This window comes from Lontra canadensis, unplaced genomic scaffold (assembly GCF_010015895.1).
Source record: "Lontra canadensis isolate GAN:19392208 unplaced genomic scaffold, GSC_riverotter_1.0 scaffold3, whole genome shotgun sequence".
NCBI lineage: Eukaryota > Metazoa > Chordata > Mammalia > Carnivora > Mustelidae > Lontra > Lontra canadensis.
Window position 1 is genome coordinate 28908364 of NW_022630997.1, and position 20803 is coordinate 28929166.

Here is a 20803-nt window from a genome sequence, read left to right on the forward strand (position 1 = left end):
GTACTTTCAACCTCCAATCCTGGCTCACCTCACAGAAGCACCAAGTGGACAAGCTGTAAAAAACTATGGTTTTCCTCTTTCAATATCAAACTTCAAGTTTCAGTAAATCTCTTATCAACCCTAATCTTCGAAAACAACCAGGAAACTAAGCAATTTCTCTTAGCTTAAAAAAAAATCATACTAATAACTTTTGGTCTACAGACCACAATATGAAACAGGACCACCTTTTCACCTAAACCCAGTTCTCTCAAAATCCAGGGTTTCAAAATTTGTAGTAGTTCATGTTATTACACGACTATATCGATGTAAGTCATGTATTCTCCCAACTTATATATTTTTCAGTGTTAATGTCCTAATCCATTCAGTTGAGCCTAAATAAAAGTCTTGCAAAAAGTCTTCCACTCCCATTCCATACCTGATCAAGTAGGTTAATAATGAGCACTAGGTCTATTTTAAGTATACACTTAACACCCCTTGGGCCCGGAACGCAAGAAAAGATGGAAACAGAAAGGTCCATCGGAAATTTGGGGGCCTTTCCCACGTCTATATGCGAAATATACCAATTGTCACTCTAACTATATGACACACAGTCGAACAAAACTGAAGGAAAAATAATAGAAAACTCCACAGCAAAAGATTCATCTTCCAGAGCCTATTAAATTAACAAACACAGAACACTTCCTCAACAGTGTAACAGTGCTTTTCAACCTGTGATCCCTGGGGGCCCTTTGGGGTATTGCAGTGGAACAGGAAGACAGAGAGGCAAAGGTTTCAAGTTTCTTTTCTTTTTCTTTCTTCTTTTTTTTTTTTTTTTTTCTAACTAACTGGGCTTCAGACGAGGTTCTAAGAAAGGTTTCGTTGCATCAGAAAAGCCTGGGGGGCGGGGAAGCAGCAGCATAAACCATTACGACTTTGTATAGTAAGTTTTCTATTAGAAACTTCACCCACATGAACAAGAAGCCAAATCGTGTCAGATGAAAATTTTAAAAACAGGAACTTAGCAATTAAAAGACAGGTATCTACCTAAACTTTCCCTCTGGCAGTTTCCAAAGTATGCAGGTCTTTCTCGAGATTGCACACGTCAGAAGTGGAAGGTCCTCACAGATCACCTAGCCCGACGTTCGTTACAGATGTGGAAACTCAGGCCAGGGCCAGGGCCACGGCTGAGGCTGACTTGCCCAAGGTCTCACAGCCCGCGTGGGCCGGCGACTTCAACAGGGACTCCACGCTGGCAGCCCCACACCCTAAGCGCCCGACGGAACCTGCAGCCCCCGGCTCGGCCCGATCCCAGGGGCAGCCTCGAGCAGCGGCCCACAACACGGGGTCGATGCCGCCTTTCCGCCGATTCCACGCCGGAGCCGCGCGACCCAAGGCGCTGCAGAGCCCTGGCCTCGGCGGCCGCCCCCGCCCACCCCACCTGTCGCAGACTGCACAGCCGGCAGCCACACCCCCTGCCGGGGCCGGGGGCTCTCTCGGCCCGGTCGGCGGCGGGCAGCAGCTCCTGCAAGCAGCGTGAGGTACGCCCGTTCCGAGGCCGCAGGGGTTACCTCAGGTGGGCGCTGAGCTCGCGGCTGGGCCGTCCGGGCCCGCCTGAAGCATGCCGGACACCAGGATGCAGCAGGCCCGCAGCTCGGCCGCCACCGGGCCTGTTTACACCCCTCCGCGGGAGGACGCCACGGCCCCGTCACGTGACTTGCGCGTCACGTGTTCGCCCGCGGGCGGAGGTTGTGGAGGTGTTGCCTGGCAACGACGGGCGCGCTAAGGGGTGGGCGAGGAGCCGCGGAGGCTGTGGCGGCTGCGGAGGCTTCTGCTTCCCTGGTCTCGGCGAGGCCCGCGGGTCGTACGCGGTCAGGACGCGGAAGGGGAGAGACCATTCCTGTTTCCCACCCTCCCTTTGTGAGCCCTGGGCTCGACCGCTTATATTATTAGTGCTTTGAAAGGAGAAGGGAATTCGGTCAGGTATTCTGATGTTGAACTTGGAGAAAAAAATGGAAATACTTCTTAACCTAAGACTAACAAACGAAGGCGGAGTGTTTGTTTACCTTAAGGAATATTTGTTTCCTTTCGCTCCCTAATCTGGAATGAATGGCTATTCCACAGCCTACCCCACCCTGACTCCCATCCTAGAATGGGTGTGAGGAAGGCTTATGGGACTTCCAAATTCTATTTTAAATTATATTTTATTATCATTTTCATGAGAATTAGTTTTTGCATCTGTAAATACAAACACACCTAAATAAATATTTGATTCAGGGGGCACCTGGGTGCCTCAGTGGGTTAAAGCGTCTGTCTTCAGCTCCGGTCATGGTCCCTGGGGTCCTGGGATCCAGGCCCGCGTCTGGCTCTCTGCTCAGCGGGGAGCCTGCTTTCTCCTCCTCTCTCTGCCTGCCTTTCTGCCTGCTTGTGATCTCTGTCAGTCAAATGAATAAAATAAAATCTTTTAAAAAAATTTGATTCAGCATTCAGGGTTTTTTTTAAATATTTTACTTATTTATTTGGCAGAGAGAGATCACAAGTAGGCAGAGAGGCAAGCAGAGAGAGAGAGAGGAGGAGGAAGCAGGCTCCTCGCCGAGCAGAGAGCCCGATGCGGGACTCTATCCCAGGACCCCGAGATCATGACCTGAGCAGAAGGCAGAGGCTTAACCCACTGAGCCACCCAGGCGCCCCAGCATTCAGGTTTTGTCACATCAAACTTTACTTATTATAGCTGATACTTGTTTTTAGTAACTATTTCTAGCAAGTCATTTTCCTCCATCAGACTTTACATAAGTAAAGTTTCAGCCACTGCCAATTTCTCCCATAATAGTCATTATAAATTGCATAAAAACCTGATAATCTGTACTATTTCTTGTAAATTAATGAGAATTGTGACCCAATACCTTCACATAGTCCAGAATTGTCCTGGAATGATCTATTGCATAATTAATTCCTCCATACAATCCTGATCATGTTGCATACATGGCTAAGAGCAAACTGACAGGGTCAAAACAGTGGGCTCAAAATATCCTTCCAGTCAGTGCAAGGTCAATCATCCTCTTCATTAACACACCTAAAATGCAACACCACAAAGAGAAGAAAATACAGTGATTTGTCTCCATACTCATCTTTTACTATAGAAAATAGGTTACAAGGCCAGTTGCCACAACCTGCTCGACTTTTTCTGCTGCTTCTGGCAGCAGATGTTCCATGAAGGCAGGGAGAGTATCTTTCACTGGTATACCTTATGCCTCGACCATGCCTGAGAAGCAAAAAAGTTGGCTAATCTATGGCTTGTGGATCTGTAAGAAGTGGAAAAGACCCTTGAGATATCCAGAGGGATCTGTAAGTTAGGCAGTACTCATGGAGACAATGCTAGGATGAGTCCTGGCTCAGCCATTTCTATCTAGGCAATTTACGTCACATTTCTGAATCTCTTCATCCACCTAAAAGAAAGATAGTAGCTACTGAATAGTTTCGAAGATGAAATGAAATAATGCTGGCTGGCCTAGCACTTTAAAGTGCCCAATACATACAGCGCTCAATAAATATTAACCATATATGACTTTTAGCAAGAGGTAGTGATATAGGAGGTCAGAGTCCTGAGGGAAAGGCAACTGACAGCTTGAATGCGTTCAGGACCTGGGTCTGGACTCTTGCCACCTGGACTGGAGTTGAGCATTGCCAGCAAGGAAACTAAGCACAACCACAAAAAAATCTTTGCATTTAGAATGGAAGGCTACCAATAAGGGAATTTCTCATGGATGACCAGGTCTTCACTCCAAGGGGAGTATTGGCCATATGGCAGCAGGTTAATTCCACATTACGTTTGTGGTGATGGCGACTCCTAGTATACTACCCGTCCGCTGCCTCAGCCCACGTAGGAAAATTGCCTGCCCTCTCCTAGTGTTTGTGGGAAAGAAAGTAGTCACCACCAAATGGCTGAACATATCTAGTTTTTCAGTTAGAGTTTCACTGCAAACAAAATGCATTGGTAGGTAGGACAAGATATACTATAATTATTGCTGTAATTACAGATGACTCTATAACAGCATATCATCCAACACAGTGCATATACTGGAGTTCTCCCTAGAGTGATGAACACAAGGAATAACAGACTTGCAAACAGAGAAAGAGGTGAATAATCACCTCTTAAGCATCATCATAAAGCTACGCTACGCTAAATGACAGTCTTGCTTCACATAGTATTTTTCATATTTCAAAAAGTAGAGCCAATAGGATATTCAGATTGATTAGAGGTATTTGTTAAAGAACGGAGTGAAGGATGATTCCAAGGTTTTTGGCCTATACAACCAAAGGAATGGAACTGTCATTTACTTAGATGGAGAAGGGTGTGAAAATTAATAAAGGGAAACCTCACTAAAATGGAGTTGGGTTGGGGTGCCTGGGTGGCTCAGTGGGTTAAGCCTCTGCCTTCGGCTCAGGTCATGATCTCAAGGTCCTGGAATGGAGCCCCACATGGGGCTCTCTGCTCAGCGGGGAGCCTACTCCCCCCCCCCAACCCCAGTCTCTCTGCCTACCTGTGATCTCTGTCAAATTAAAAAAAAAAAAAAAAAAAAAAAGAATCTTTAAAATGGAGTTGGGAGGCCAGAAGAGGGAGCTCTTGTGCCATACCAGTCATCAATAACTGGAAGGATTACCTATTACCCCGACAGAAAAACGGATAACAGGAAAGAATTATCAATTACAGGTCCCAACAGGAAAAGATGTACAGCATATCTCCTATATGAAACTATGCCAGCAATTCAGCCAATAAGAAACCCTCATCACTGGGGTGCTTGGGTGGTTCAGTGGGTCAAAGCCTCTGCTTTCTGCTCAGGTCAAGATCTCAGGGTCCTTTGATCAAGCCCTGCACCGGCTCTCTGCTCAGCAGGGAGTGTGCTTCCCCGCCTCTCTCCGCCTTTCTCTGCCTGCCTCTCTGCTTACTTGTGATCTCTGTCAAATAAATAAATAAATAGAATCTTGGGGGAAAAAAAAACAAACCTCACCGCTCCAAATTCTGGCTTTTCTCCAACGGACTTCTGTTAAAAAACAAACAACAACAACAAAAAACCCTAACTTCCTCCTTCATCTCCATTAAATAATGTTCCTCTTTTCTAAGACGAGCCTAAAGTTTTCGCTAAACCTTGCTTCTCCTGAATTGCAATTATCTGCTATTCCCAAATAAATCCACTTTTGCGGTAAAATAACTGACTTACATTTTTAAAGTCAAAAAAAGGTATGTGCAGGCTGGGAGGAAAAAAATCAAGAATTTGATTTTGGACATGCTAAATTTGACATGCCTGTCTATTAACCGTCCAAATAGAGGTGTACAGTTAGCAACTGCACAGAAGACACTAGAATTCTGAGGAGAGCTAAAGAGACAAACTGATTGGTAGGTAGTATCTAAGGCTACAAGATTGGATGAGATCACACAGAAAAGCAACTTTCATACCTTCTGATCTCAACCCAGGATATAAAATACATTTTTCATACTGACCAAACACATGTAGATAACTTAAAAGTTTCAAAAAGCAAATCTACCCTCTATAATTCACTATTTCCTTTCTTTTCCACTTTATTCTGTTCCATTTTTTAAAAACTTCTCCCAACTCAACTGATTTTTTTTTTTGACAAAGTAACCTAACAATATGGTGTTACAGTTTGAAAATCACTGAAAGTTGCTGACCAAGGACATTAATTGCATAATTGCAGGGGAAATAAAAGATCCAAAGGCTGCTCATGTAGCACTTTGGAGATGGGAAGATGAGCAAAGAAAACAGCAGTAACAGCTAAAGTTAAGAGGAGAAAAATGAAATAGAGGAGTTCTAAAGGCTAAGTGAAGAAAACTTCTTAGGGAGAAGGTAGTGCCTCAGTGTGTCATTTCATTTGCTGCTGAGAAGTTGAGTAAAATGAGAAGTGACCTTTGGATTTAGCAATTGAGAGATCTTTGAGAACTTGAGAACAGAGCAATTAAGATAAAGTGGTAGGGATACAAGCCATATTGCAGAGATAGTAAACGGTGACAGGAAGCAGATTTCCTTTTGCTGCAAAGACAAACAGGGGAATGGAACAACAGCAGGGGAGAGATGTGGGGGTTGGGTATTTTGTTTAAATATTTATACACTAATATAGAAGTGATCCAGTGATGAGAAAATATCAATGCAGGAGAGTGACAAACATGGGAAGGAAATCCTTGAGTTAGCTGGAAGGGTCATCCATAGATAGATGAGCAAGGGGAGTGGGAAGGCACAGATACAGATAGTTTGGTATGTTTGTTGTTAGATGCATATAGAATTTCTTTTCCAGAGTGCCTGGGTGACTTGGTCAGTTAAGCATCTGACTCAATTTCAGCTCCGGTCATGATCTCAGAGTCCTGAGATTAGGGCCCCATGTGGGGTTTTGCACTCAGTATGGAGTCAGTATGGAGTTGACTCAGTATGGAGTCAAAAAAAAAAAAAAAGAGTTTCTTTTCCAATTGTTCCCAGTTTAAAATAAGAAGTTGAGAGTGAAGACAGGGAGAGGGGTGTTGGTGGTTTGAGAAGAGGATAAAAACCATCCAGGAGTGCTACAGCCCAGCCCAGCCCTATGAATTCCTATAAATGATGATGATGATGATGATGATGATGATTATCTGTCTCCTGGCTTCCATCGTTGCCTCCTCCAATGTTTTTCTACACAGTCACCAAACTGATTTTTTAAAACAAGTCCAATTATGTAAACCTCCAATATCATCCCAATTCAGATAAAATTCAAAGTTCATGCCTATCAAGTCTTCCATGATGTAGCTCCTTATTTCCTGTTTTCCCCCTTACTTGCTTTGTTCTAGCTGCCAGACTTCCTTGCTATTTCTTGGTTTCCTCAGGCTTAAAACACTTCCCTGGGATGCCTGGGTGGCTCAGTTGGTTGGACGACTGCCTTCGGCTCAGGTCATGATCCCAGAGTCCCGGGATCGAGTCCCGCATCGGGCTCCCAGCTCCATGGGGAGTCTGCTTCTCCCTCTGACCTTCTCCTCGTTCATGCTCTCTCTCACTGCCTCTCTCTCAAATAAATAAATAAAATCTTAAAAAAAAAAAAAACACTTCCCTCATTTCTCCCTTCCTTTGTGACTTTACATAAATGTAACTTTCTCATAGTGGAGGTCTCTGACCACCCTTTCTAAAACAACAACTATCTGTGTCACTCTATTGTGCTTGGCTTTTGTTCTTAGCCCTTAATACCATCTGTGGCAGACATTTACAACTCATTGAATATCCATTCCCCACCACCCCACTAACTCTGGCAATTGGGTAAGGCCATATGACTAGCTCTAACCAATGGGTTGTGAGCAGAATGTATATACACTTCTACACAAAGTCAATGAAAAGTCAACGGGCAACGCTCTAGCCCTCTCTCCCCTGCTGCAGCAACCCTAAAGAATATACGTTGCATTGGCAAAATCATACAATGGAATTAGCCTGAATCAGCCTGAATTGCCTGGGAAGTTGCTTGGATCACTGGATTTTGCATGGATGAGGAATAAAAGTTAATCTGTTACCACAGCAATATATAGAATCTGTTATAGTCTGAATTGTGTCTCCCCAAAATTTATACGTTGAACCCCTAACCTCTGGAGGCCAACAGTGAGGTTGTCCTGGCCAGCTATCAGGGAGTCAGAGACTTGTCCTGGCAGCACTCCACAAGAAGCCAGATCAAACCAGACAGATCCAAGATGGAGGATACCTGACAGGAAACCTCCGAACAAATTAGGAAGAAAAAGTACGAAACTCAGCTTCTTGCCCCCAAGTAATAACTATTCTGCTCCCTAGTTAACAACTATCTATAAAAGATAGAAACCCAAGACACAAAAAGATGGAAAAAACATTCCATGCTCATAGATTGGAAGAATAAACATTGTTAAAATGTCTATGCTGCCCAGAGCAATCTATGCTTTCAATGCCATCCTGATCAAAATACCACTGGCATTTTTCAAAGTGCTGAAACAAACAATCCTAAAATTTGTATGGAACCAGAAAAGGCCCCGAATCACTAAGGAAATGTTGAAAAAGAAAAACAAAACTGGGGGCATCATGTTGCCTGATTTCAAGCTATATTACAAAGCTGTGATCACCAAGATAGCATGGTACTGGCACAAAAACAGACACATAGACCAGTGGAACAGAGTAGAGAGTCCAAATATGGACCCACAACTCTATGGTCAAATAATCTTCGACAAAGCAGGAAAAAAAATATACAGTGGGGAAAAAAGACAGTCTCTTCAATAAATGTGCTGGGAAAATTGGACAGCCACATGCAGAATGAAACTGGACCATTCTCTTAAACCATACACAAAGATAAACTCAAAATGGATGAAAAACCTCAGTGTGAGACAGGAATCCATCAAAATCCTAGAGAACATAGGCAGTAACCTCTTTGACATCGGTCACAGGAACTTCTTTCCAGACATGTCTCCAAAGGCATTGGAAACAAAAGTGAAAATGAACTTTCGGGACTTCATCAAGATAAAAAGCTTCTGCACAGCAAAGGAAACAGTCAACAAGACAAAGAGGCAACCTATGGAATGGGAGAAGATATTTGTAAATGACACTACAGACAAAGGGCTGACATCCAAGATCTATAAAGAACTTCTCAAACTCAACACCCCAAAAATAGATTATCAAGTCAAAAAGTGGGCAGAAGACATGAACACACACTTCTCCAATGAAGACATACAAATGGCTAGCAGACACATGAAAAAAAAAAGTTCATCATTAGCCATCATGGAAATTCAAATCAAAACCACATTGAGATAGCACCTTACACCAGTTAGAATGGCAAAAATTAACAAGGCAAGAAACAACAATTGTTGGAGAGGATGTGGAGAAAGGGGAACTCTCTTACACTGTTGGTGGGAATGCAAGTTGGAGCAGCCACTTTGGGAAACAGTGTGGAGGTTCCTCAAAAAATTAAAAATAGAGATACTCTATGACCTAGAAATTGCACTACTGGGTATTTACCCTAAAGATACAGATATAGTGAAAAGAAGGGTCATATGTGTACCCCAATGACATAGCAGAAATGTCCACAAAGCCAAACTGTGGAAAGACCCAAGATGCCCTTCAACAGACAAATGGATAAAGAAGATGTGGTCCATATATACAATGGAGTGTTACTCAGCCATCAGAAAAGATGAATACCCAACTTTTGCATCAACATGGATGGAACTGGAGGAGATTAGGCTAAGTAAAATAAGTCAAGCAGAGAAAGTTGATTATCATATGGTTTCACTTATTTGTGGAACATAAGAGACAGCATGGAGGACATTAGGAGAAGGAAGGGGAAAATGAAGGGGGGAGGCTCAGAGAGGAAGACAAACCATGAGACTCTGGGAAACAAATTGAGGGTTTTAGAGGAGAAGCGGGTAGGGGTTGGGTTAGCCTGGTGATGGGTATTAAGGAGGACATGTATTCCATAGAGCACTGGGTGTTATACACAAGCAATGAATCACGGAACACTACATCAAAAACTGATGATATACTGTATGGTAACACATAACAAAAAAAGAGAGAGAGCGAGCTTAGGGGGGAGGGGCAGGGGAAGAGGGAATGAGAGTCACAGGCAGATTCTGCATCCCCATGCAAGGCTGGATCTCACAATCTTGAGATTAGGACCTGAGCTGAAACCAAGAGTCAGATGTTTAACTGACTGTGCCACCCAGGAGCTCCTGCTTTCAATTTTTAAATCAACCCAAATACAAGGCAGAAAAGGTAATAATATCACTTAATATTACTAGATCACTAAAAAGACTTAGCACATCCTTAAAAAAGTTTTTTTTAATCATTCAACAAATACTAAGGGCTTCTCTGCAATGCTTGGGAACAAGGATGGATAGACAGACAGGAAGGCAATTCCTGCTTTGATGGACTTGCCATCTTATGCAATTCAAAGGATCACAGAAATATCAAAATAATATTGTGGTACATTCCATGAAAGAAATGTATATGGTAGGAAGAGGAATGGTACTGACTTAGACAAGAATACATCAGGGAAGGCTTCTTTCAGGAAGTAATGATGGAGTACGCATCTGAAAAACCACTGGGTATTAAGGAGAAAGAAACAGGCTGGGAATACTAAAAGAAAGTCAATGTGAGCAAATTCCAGAAAGCAGGGGGAAACCATGCAATTTGAGATTGGAGAAATTGGTGGGGGCTAGATCACAGGGGCCTTACTAGGAAGAAGTATTAAGGATTTGGGTCTTTATTCTAAGAACATAAAAGTCACTAATATATTTCAGGCACTGATGTGCTCAATTTTTGGTTCTCAAGTTCACAAGTGTAGAAAATGGGGTTATATAAAGGACACAGTAGTAACTCAAGAATCCCAGCTAGGAAGCTTAAGCAGTTATAATAGCTCAGGTGAAAGCTATGCTGATAGGGACAAGGGTAACTGCAGAGGAGTGGGTGAATTTGACATAAATACTCTAACTATAAAGAATTGGCCAGTATGGACTAAATATATGTGTGTCCTTCAAATTGTTAAACCCTACCCGGTGTGGCTGTTTCTGGATTAAAGAAGTAACTGAGATGAAGTGAGGTCATAAGAGTAGGGCCTGGTCCCATAGGATTAGTGCTCTTGTAAAACAAGACACTGGAGAGCTCCATGTATGCACACACTGAGGAAAGGCCATGAGGATACAATGAGAAGACAGCTCTCTGAAAGCCAGGGTAAGAGATCTTACCAGAAAACCACCCTGCTGGACAGACCTTGATCTGGGACTGTTAGCCTCCAGAACCATGGGAAAATTAATTTCTGTTGTTTAAGCCACCCAGTCTATGGTATTTTGTTACAGCAACCTCAGCAGACTAATATACTAATAAAAATTGGGGAGTACAGAGGTAATGAGTTAACTAAAACAGAAACTCTTAAAAGAGGTGGGGGGAGGAGGTTGTCCATGGTGAAATTTCAACTTTCATTTTTTATCCTTATGTATTTTTTCAAAAATCATACATTCACTTTCATCAACCATTTTAAAGTCTAACATAATTTTCAAAGAAACATGAGATACCTTTATTCCTAAATTTCAGTCATTCACATCTACTGTTATGTTATACATACTCTTGTCAATTTTCAATCAACTTTTATCTGTATCAATTTATTTTCAACTTAAGCTACTTGATCATTTCATGATAAACATTAAAAGTATATAAATATTTTTTAAAAGTTCATTCATGTGTCACTTAAAATCTTGTGTTTCAAGATAGGTACAGGGTTCATACTTTAGAAACCCCCACTAGAAAGGAGATTGGATTCTCTATCCTGATGGCTTAAAACCACATTAAACATATACCAGGAAATCAATTCCTGTATTCTCTGTTGTAATTAAATCCTTCCACAAGTGAGAACACAGATGAAATTTTAAAACATCTGAGTATATATTTGAAATTCTTATGTTAGAATGATTAAAAAGCACTAAACTTAACTTGAAAAATATTTCACAAAGCTAAAAGTTAAACATTTTAACTTTTAATGTTGCTAAAACCAAATACTTACTGTTTAAAAATAAAATTCAGAGAGGGTTCCTGGGTGGCTCATTGGTTAAGCATTCAAATCTTAACTTCAGCTCAGGTCATGATCTCAGGGTCAAGACTGAGCCCTGTGTAGGGCTCTGGGCTGGGTATGGAGCCTGCTTGAGATTCTCTCTCTCCATCAGCCCACCCCCTCAAAAAAAATAAAATCCAGAAACTGAATTTTATCACATAAAATTAGTTTAGTTATATAAATTATATAAAACCACATGAACACCTTGATTTTTGGTCACAGTTAAGCTGTCCCATATAATTAATTTATTTAACTAATGTTTAACCTGGGTCTACATGCAAAGCACTCTGATAATTACTGGGGTTGGAAAAACAGATATGAGATCTGCAAAATTATGATCATCTCTTTGTAAGAATTTAAAGCATAAAGAAATGCTTTCCAATGATATTATTTCTGGAATTTGACTGGTTTCTCTCTCAGTGACTTAAAAACTAGTACGACAAGGACCAAAAACTCACTTTTAACCATAATCTTTGATGGACTTAAAACAAGACTTACTTCTGCATGGTCTTAGTTTAAAAAGCATAGTGCACTGAGCATATATCAATACCCTAACCATTCATATTTATTGTAGAATAAATATGTTTTGTCCTTTTACAGAAGCCTATCCATGCAATAGATTTTAAATGTCTAAAGTACATGTTGTCTTGATAAGGGGGGGGGGAAGGAAAACTGAACTACTCAACACAAATGTAAATATTTTCATTAGTTTGTATAGCTCGCCTTAAAAACCATCGCCATCAACCCCTAATTGTATCACTCCTCCACTAGTATCTTTCCCACTTGTAAATGTATTTCCTTCCTGACCAGGAGCATCTTGAGATGTCTTCAGAAAGATGAAGGCTCTTGATCCATTTAATATTCCATCTTTTTTTAAGAAGTAGAAGGAAGAGTAGAACTCTCCAGTTCATTCACCCCTTTGTGGAGAAAGAGACCCTGCAGAGCACCTAAATTAGCCTCAGGTACCACTGCAGATCCAACTTGGGTGGGGCTAGAGTTGCAAAATCTATTTGGGTTGCCTGCCACCTGTTTACCAGGGTTCAGGATCTGATTCAACTAAGCTTTCATGAAGCGAGTGAACTCTCAAAAGCTTATATTGGTTATATTGCTTACATCTGGGGAACAGGGCCCTTATGTCCTAGAATACCTTTATACTGATAGTCATTTTTTCCAGTTAGAATAAATTACTGATTTATTTAATGAAATAATTGAGGGTATTATCCCAAGGAAAATAAGTCAGTCAGAGAAAGACAAATATATGATTTCACTCATATGCAGATTTTAAGAAACAAAACAGATGAACATAGGGGAAGGGAAGGGAAGGAAAAATAAGATAAAAACAGAGAGGGAGGCAAACCATAAGAGATGCTTAACTATAAACTATATATAAACTATTTATAAACTATAAACTGAGGGTTGCTGGAGGGGAGGTCATTGGGGGGTTGGGGTAACTGGGTGATGGGCATTAAGGAGGGCACGTGATATGATGAGCACTGGGTGTTACATGCGACTGATGATCACTAAATTCTACCTCTGAAACTAATAATATAGTATACATTAATTAAATTGAATTTAAATAACATTTTTTAAAAAATTATAAAAGAAAAATTATTGTAAATAATTAAATAATCAAACTCATAATGAAAATGAATATTTATTTGAATTTCTCCTGGTAATAGCACTCAACTTATAAGAAAAACAAATCAAGTTGTAAGATTTTGTTTTAAATGTAGCCATTTTTCAAAAAGTGAAAAGTTGGATTCCGTATTTAATGACAACAACTGAGACCCCTTGTATTGTAAAACTACCATTCAAAAAGTAGTATTTTAGAAATATATAGTATGATTAACATGATGTGTTTTATAGAATGGATACATATCTGAATGCCAATCTGAATATGGAAGAAATATATATGTGTTAAAATCACACTGGGAAACAAAATGTTCTTTTTTATAAAAAGTAGCTTGAAATAAAAAGGAACTTGCTGGCAAACTCAATACATTTTCACACATGGGATTTAAAAAAAAAAAAAAAAATTCCCACCCCCCCCCCCACACTCCTCAAAAAAATGGTGGATGTGAGTAGAGCCACTGCATGGCAGCACATTTCTGTACAATGTGGAAGCTGGTTACATGGTCAGTGATAACTTCCTAAAGTGCATCTTTTGAAGACTTGTCTATGAAATTGCAATATCAAATATAAAATAGTTAACACAAGACATGCAATAACAAAGCTAAATCATTATAAAATTTTTAAAACTACTTTTTAAAACTTTCAATTCACCAAAGGATAAAGATGTCAAATACAGTAGTATTCTTTCTCCAACAGTATGCATTGTATGGTTTTGTCATTTGGCAAGTCTTTTAGAGTCGAACAAAAATAATGCAGTCTGAACAATATTTCTTCTGTCATTGTAATACAATTCCTAGGCGCAGAGCAAGAGCTAGATTTTTGGAAGTTTGGGTGCGTTAACCACAGGATTTGCCTCCTGTAAGTATTTCCTCCCTGCACTCTTGTAATCAAAGGCGCAGCCGTGAGTTTCTGCATAGCGATGAGATGCACAGAAGTTGTTTCCACATCTAAAGCACAAAAAAAGTCCATGTGAATGGTCACATTTCTATAGAGGATCATCTCTTTGGAAGATCAGAGCTTGATTTCAAGTATCCAACAGGAGCCCTCTGGTTCTCTTAGCAATTTCCAGCACTGACATTTCTCTTGTGCTCATAAACCAGCACAAGTACCCCAAAAAGAAAAACTTAACTGTCCATGAATATGAGAGTTTGTTATAAAGAACCTATTATGAAATGAAACAGGATACAGATGTTTACAAAGCAGTAAAACTGCAAAAGCTGGTAAATATGTCTATCATTTCTCTTATATCTAGTAAACCTGGGAGAACTGAATTTGTGAGAAATTCAGTCTCAAAAGAAAATCACATAAAACATAATTATGAAAGGACTTTTAAATATTTCTAACAAATAAGATGAGCTATTTCTATTTGAATAAAAAGTACTCTGTGAAGCAGCAGTCCATTTTAATGCGTGCACTCAAACTAAGGGCAGATATCGTCCTCGGAGCATATTAATCAATGCTAACGAAAGAGATAATTATGACAAAACTCATTAATTTTTGTGAATGTATTATTCATCTGTTTTCAAATTAAACTGTACCATATAAAAGTTAACAGTACAATAAATTTAGTCCCTTTTGTGTTCAATTTCAAATAGAATCTTGGGAGGATGGGTTCTTCCAAGTTATATTAAAAAAAAAAAACAAGCATATCTATCATGAGACAAAGAAAGTCTATTCTCCCATTGATTTAAGTCTCCTAACTTGAAGTAACAGGAGAGGATCTCGTGATTTATAAACTCAGGAGCTGTCTACTTACTTTTTAGCCAATTAGGAGCTGAACTGAGGACTGCTATTTGAACATCATCTTAATGATGTTAATGAATAGCCAATTTAAAGAGTGTTTTATATTGTATCCCTACACTGGGTCACCACAAAGAAAGCATCTCAGCTTTCCCAGCCAGCCAACCTGCCTGCATTCGAAGCTAGTAGCCAGTCCAGTTTTCTTCCCACAAAGGAAACAATGCTTTGTTGCTTTCTTCTTTGTTTGAATGGGGGCATTCACAGGTGGGAGGTGATGAGTACATTCTCCTGTTTAAAGAAAGGATACCCTGATTAATACAGGCACAGGATTTTAAATGTGAAATAATATTAGGCAAAACATGAAACACATCCCTATCACAGGAAACTTCCTTGCCATAAGAAATTAATTTGTGTTATTTTTATATCCAAAATTATCTATAGAATCTATAAGTAAAGATCCAATAGAACTGTTATAGGTTTCTACTGACTGAGACTTATATTTTCAGGACTTCTGTACACACTGGCACGTTTCTGATTACTTCCAACGACAATCGGTAATTGTAAAGTATATCAAACTTTGACAGAGAATCAAAAGTAACTGTCTGGGTCAAAATCATCTTTATGACGCCTGTGAGAGGAAACAATGTAACCCTATTCTTTTACACCAAGAAGGAACACCAGAGTATCATAAAACTGATCTTTTAGTCCTGATTACCACTGAAATTATATTCATCAAACCACAAGTAAGTTATTTATTCTTTTTTTAAAGGTTTTATTAATCTGAGATAGAGAAAGACAGGGAGAGCACAAGCAGAAGGAGAGGCACAGAGAAGCAGACTCCCCGGACTCTCCAGTCTCCTGGTTGAACTGGCAGGTTAACGGGCTTGATCCCAGGACCTGGAGATCATGACCTGAGCCAAAGGCAGTTGCTTAACCATCTAAGCCACCCAGGCGCCCCTATTTTAATTCTTTCAAAACTTCAATTTATTCATTTTTAAGACAACGTAACATGTATTTTTCTCCCTTAGGTTTCTAGATGTTTTAAGGTCAACTCGGTTCTCACACGTAAATAGCATTCTGAAATTTTTAAATGTTATAATTATATTAAATATCCCATAATCAATAGTGATTAATATGGTACACTGCTCAATTTCACAGTACTACTAGCTTTCCAAAAAATATTTACTAAATTTTGTACTATTTTAACAACTTGATTTTTTAAAAAGATTTTATTTATTTATTTGACAGAGAGAAACACAGCGAGAGAGGAAACACAAGTAGGGGGAGTGGGAGATGGAGAAGCAGTCTTCCCGCCAAGTAGGGAGCCTAATGTGGAGCTCGATCCCAGGACTCTGGGATCAGGATCTGAGCCGAAGGCAGATGCTTAATGACTGAGCCACCCAGGTGCCCCATAACTTGATTTTTTATCTTAAAAAACAAAACAAAACAAAACAAAAACCACTTGCATTGATGTGGATGGAACGGGAGGGGATTCTGCTAAGTGAAATAAGTCAAGCAGGGAAAGAAAATTATTATATGGTTTCACTCATATGTAGAACATAAGGAATAGTGTGGATGACCACAGGGGAAGGGAGGGAAAACTGAATGGGAAGAAATCAGAGAGGGAGATAAACCATAAGAGACTCTGAACTCCGGGAAACGAACTGAGGGTTACAGAAGGGACGGGGGTGGGGGGAAAAGGTAACAGGGTAATGGATATTGAGAAGGGCATGTGTGGTGATGGGCACTGGGTGTTATATGCAACTAATGAACCACAGAACACTGTACCAAAAACTAATGATGTATTGTATGTCGGCTAATTGAACATAACAAAATAAAAAAAAAAGCACATGTCGTCACATAAGAAATAATTAAATCAGGGGTGTCTCGGTGGCTCAGTTGGTTAAGCCTTTGACTCAGGTCATGATCTCAGGGTCCTGGGATCGAGCCCCACATCAGGATCCCTGCTCAGTGTGGAGTCTGCTTCAAATTCTTTCTCCCTCCCCATATGCCCCACCCTGTCCCTGCTCTCACTGTCTCCAAAATAAATAAATAAAATCTTTAAAAAGAAAAAAATAAAAAGAAAAGAAAAAGAAATAATTAAATCAATTTTTTTTAACTTTCATTTTTTCAGTGTTCCAAGATTCATTGTTTATGCATCACACCCAGTCTCCATGCAATACGTGCCCTCCTTAATACCCACCACCAGGCTCACCCAACTTCCCATCCCCTTCCTTCCAAAACCTCAGTTTGTTTCTCAGTGTCCACAGTCTCTCATCGTTTGTCTCCCCCTCCGATTTCCCCTAATGCCCTTCTCTCCATCTCCCAATGTCCTCCATGTTATTCCTTATACTCCACAAGTGAAACCATGAGATAACTGACTCTCTCTGTTTGACTTATTTCACTCAGCATAATCTCCTCCAGTCCCGTCCATGTTGATGCAAAAGTTGGGTATTCATCCCTTCTGATGGTGGCAAAATACTCCATTGTATATATGGACCATACCTTCTTTATCCATTTGTCTGTAGAAGGGCATCTTGGTTCTTTCCACAGTTTGGTGACTGTGGCCATTGCTGCTATGAACACTGGGGTATAGATAGCCCTTCTTTTCACTACATCTGTATCTTTGGAGTAAATACCCAGTAGTGCAAATGCAGGGTCCTAGGGTAGCTCTATTTTTAATTTCTTTTTTTTTTATTTTTAATTTCTTAAGGAACCTCCACACTGTTTTCCAAAGTGGCTGCACCAACTTGCATTCAATTTCTTTAATTACTAAGTGAAATACTCTTAGAACTGAGCAAAATTCCAACAAACCTGACTCAAGCAGACAGGCTCAGTCACTGCCCACAGTTGTTAACAATAACAGTACAAGCACACTGTGCCTGGTGGCACTAAAAGGCCAAGAAGCAAGAGGCAAACAAAGAAAACAAAAACAAGCGGGAAAGAATGAGAAGAAAAATGATAGTCTCAATGGTACTGGTACCTATTCACTACTGAAGGAGGTTTGGAAGGCCTGGGCTAAATGTTTATATGGCATTGAAAATCCTTCAAGGGTTCAAAAAATTGGAATTACAATGAATTGGTGCTATACCTTTTGCCACCCAGACTGGGGACTGGATATATAAACCCAGGAAAATTAAGTCAGCTTTATTACCAGCCTGAAATACTTCCCTAGATCTTGCCTAAAATTATAAATAAAATTGGACACTAACTGAATGACTCCTTATGGTAGAAACAAAATTGAAAACTAAGTGAATGGCTCCCAATGGTGCCGTGGTGCTAACTCAGTTAATAAGCACTTTCTTCTTCAAGTACACTTAAAGAGTTATCAAGAAGAAGGTGATAGGGTACTTTCCACTTCTTAAAAAATGAAAGTAAGATAAGCATTTGCAAAGGACACACAGAGGAGGCATATAGTACCAGATATCCTCTGAAACTCATCTAATTGCAATTATCTTTGAAATTCAGGTTTAGAATATCCTTCTCCAATGGAATAACCTATTGATAAGAATTTAGTTCAGTGTAGTCATATTTTCATTTTTTTTCTTTCCTTGGAATTGCCTCACTTAATGTTTCCCAAACTATTTTCATTCAAGAACTTTTGTGAATGTGCAGAAACATACAACACAGTAGTGACAAGAATGAGTTGGCAGGAACACAAATGCAGTCGTCTTCTATGAGAGTGGTTTCCATATATGCTTCTACCTTTTTATATAAATAAAACTTTTTAAATAAATCTTTTATTTTTTTAAAGATTTAATTTATTTATTTTTCAAAGAGAGAGAGCACAAGCAGGGGCCAGAGGCAGGCAGAGGGAGAAGCAGAGAGAAGTCCCTGATACGGGACTCGATCCCAGGACCCAGGGATCACGACCTGAGCCAAAGGCAGAGGCTTAGTTGACTGAGCCATCAGGCAACCTTAAATAAATCTTCTAAATAAAACAATTTATAAGTCATCTATTCCATGATAGGATCGATCACTAGTATACATGTTTCCTACTATTCTTTACAGTGCCATTCAGGGTCTTATATGTCCAGTATGATACCTTTCTGACTCCCAGAGCCATTTTCTGGCATTTGCCACATCATACCCACTCTTCATCGAAGCACCAGACCCACTTATAGGTGTAATCTCTCCTAAAATGCTCGATTCCACCTTGTCAACCCGGTAAAACTCCACTCATCTTGTAAGAACATATCATCAATTATCAATTCATCTCTGAAGCCTTCTCTCATGTGCAATGGACATATGAATAAAGAAAATAAAGTAATAAAGTAATTCCAATGTGAAAAGTTGCTTTTCAAAACAAGGTTAAAGTTATTTAGAATAACTCACTTGTTTGGCATTTCCTAATCTAATAATTGATCTAAGACAATGATCTATAAAAATTTACCCAATGGAAAAGACAGCCAACAAAGTAATAAGAGTAGTGTTCTGGATGCCAGTTCTGGATGCTAGTAGGCAGTAATCTCTGCCTAAAAATGATGACTACCTGGTGGATAAGATTTCCAAGGGAGACCCTATAAGTTAAAAGCAAAGAAAACCAATGGAAGAACTTAGCAAATCAATTAAATAAAACTTATATCAAACTCTCACAAAAAAAAAAACTCTCACAGACTCAAGGAAATTCAGGATGATACAGTTATTACTAAAAGGAAATGGCAGTAAGTTACACAGCTCTGTTCAGGTGATGATGACTGCAGGTAGCAGTTGATGGCTTGACTTAAATGAAATCAACCAAAAGAGTGTATACCTGGGGATAAGCAAAAGGCTGGTAAAACAAGTCAAAAAAGAAACTCAGGTTTAAGAAAATGAAACAAAACAAAAATCTACAACAATATGATAGCCCAGAATTAAAAAAAGAAGAAGAAATGGAAAAAAAAAAAGAGAAACAAAGGAAAAGAAAAAAACTATTTCAAGAAGGAGGGCCACAACAATCAAACAAGATAAGGATACAGAAGTATCCATTGGATTTGAAACTGTGGACATCTTTGGTGACCTCAGCAACAGCAACTTCAGAAAAAGAGTAAGAAGAAAAGTGAAGAAGCACCAAAGGCCAAATTAGAATTAAACATAGATATATTACAGTAACATTGTGGTACTAGCATAAAGAAAGGCAATAAAGAACCCAGAAAGAAACCTTCACATATAGAGTCAAATGATTTTTGACAAGAGTGCCCATGGCCATTCAATGGGGAGAGTATGGTCTTTTTAATAAATGTCACTGGAAAAACTGGATATACACATGAGAAAGAAGAAAGCTGGACCCTTATATTACACCATATACAAAAATATATACATTAAAGAGTTAATTCAAAGTGTATCAAAGACCGACCCATAAGACCTAAAACTATAAAACTCCTAGAAAATATAGGGGAAAGCTTCATAACAGTGAATTTGGCAACAATTTATTTTTTATTTTATTTTTTAGATTTTATTTGACAGAGAGAGAAGGAGAGAAAGAGAGAACGCACAGAAGCAGGGGGAATCACAGGCAGAGAGAGAGGGAGAAGCAGGCTCTCCGCTGAGCAGAGTCCGAGGTGGAGATTGGTCCCAGGACTCTGGGATCATGACCTGAGCCGAAGGCAGATGCTTAACTGACTGAGCCACCCAAGCACCCCTAATTTGTCAATGAGTTATTGGACACAACATCAAAGTCACAGGCACCAAAGGAAAACAAAACAAAACAAAACAAAACAGTAAAACCGGACTTCATGAAGATTAAAAACTATTGTCCATCAAAAGACACTGTCGGGGCACCTGGGTGGCTCAGTCAGTTAAGTATCTGCCTTTGGCTCAGGTCATGATCCCAGAATACCAGGATCGAGCCAGGCTTCGGGTTCCCTGCTCAGTAGGGAGTCTGCTTCTCCCTCTCCCT

The 20803-nt window shown here is 39.8% G+C and overlaps 2 protein-coding genes across 9 annotated transcripts in view; both read right to left on the bottom strand.

The window, feature by feature from the left end:
* MARCHF8 (membrane associated ring-CH-type finger 8) overlaps positions 1 to 1674 on the bottom strand; it is a 125876-nt gene extending 124202 nt beyond the window's left edge. For 2 of the 4 annotated variants that reach the window (XM_032837523.1, XM_032837485.1), the window contains exon 1: positions 1548 to 1674. The gene's annotated coding sequence lies outside the window, so the exon portion shown is untranslated. Of the gene's footprint in view, positions 1 to 1023; positions 1134 to 1417; positions 1442 to 1547 lie in introns of those variants that run through there. The other 2 variants (XM_032837514.1, XM_032837504.1) reach the window with 2 other exon arrangements.
* An 11476-nt stretch (positions 1675 to 13150) lies between these two features.
* Positions 13151 to 20803, bottom strand: part of ZFAND4 (zinc finger AN1-type containing 4) — an 80471-nt gene continuing 72818 nt past the window's right edge. For all 5 annotated transcript variants that reach the window (XM_032837542.1, XM_032837537.1, XM_032837560.1 and 2 more), the window contains 2 exons: positions 15096 to 15213; positions 13151 to 14132 (listed from right to left, as the gene is read on the bottom strand). In XM_032837542.1, the coding sequence (XP_032693433.1) occupies positions 13997 to 14132; positions 15096 to 15213 (254 nt within the window). In that variant the 3' untranslated portion in view covers positions 13151 to 13996. The remainder of the gene's footprint in view (positions 14133 to 15095; positions 15214 to 20803) is intronic.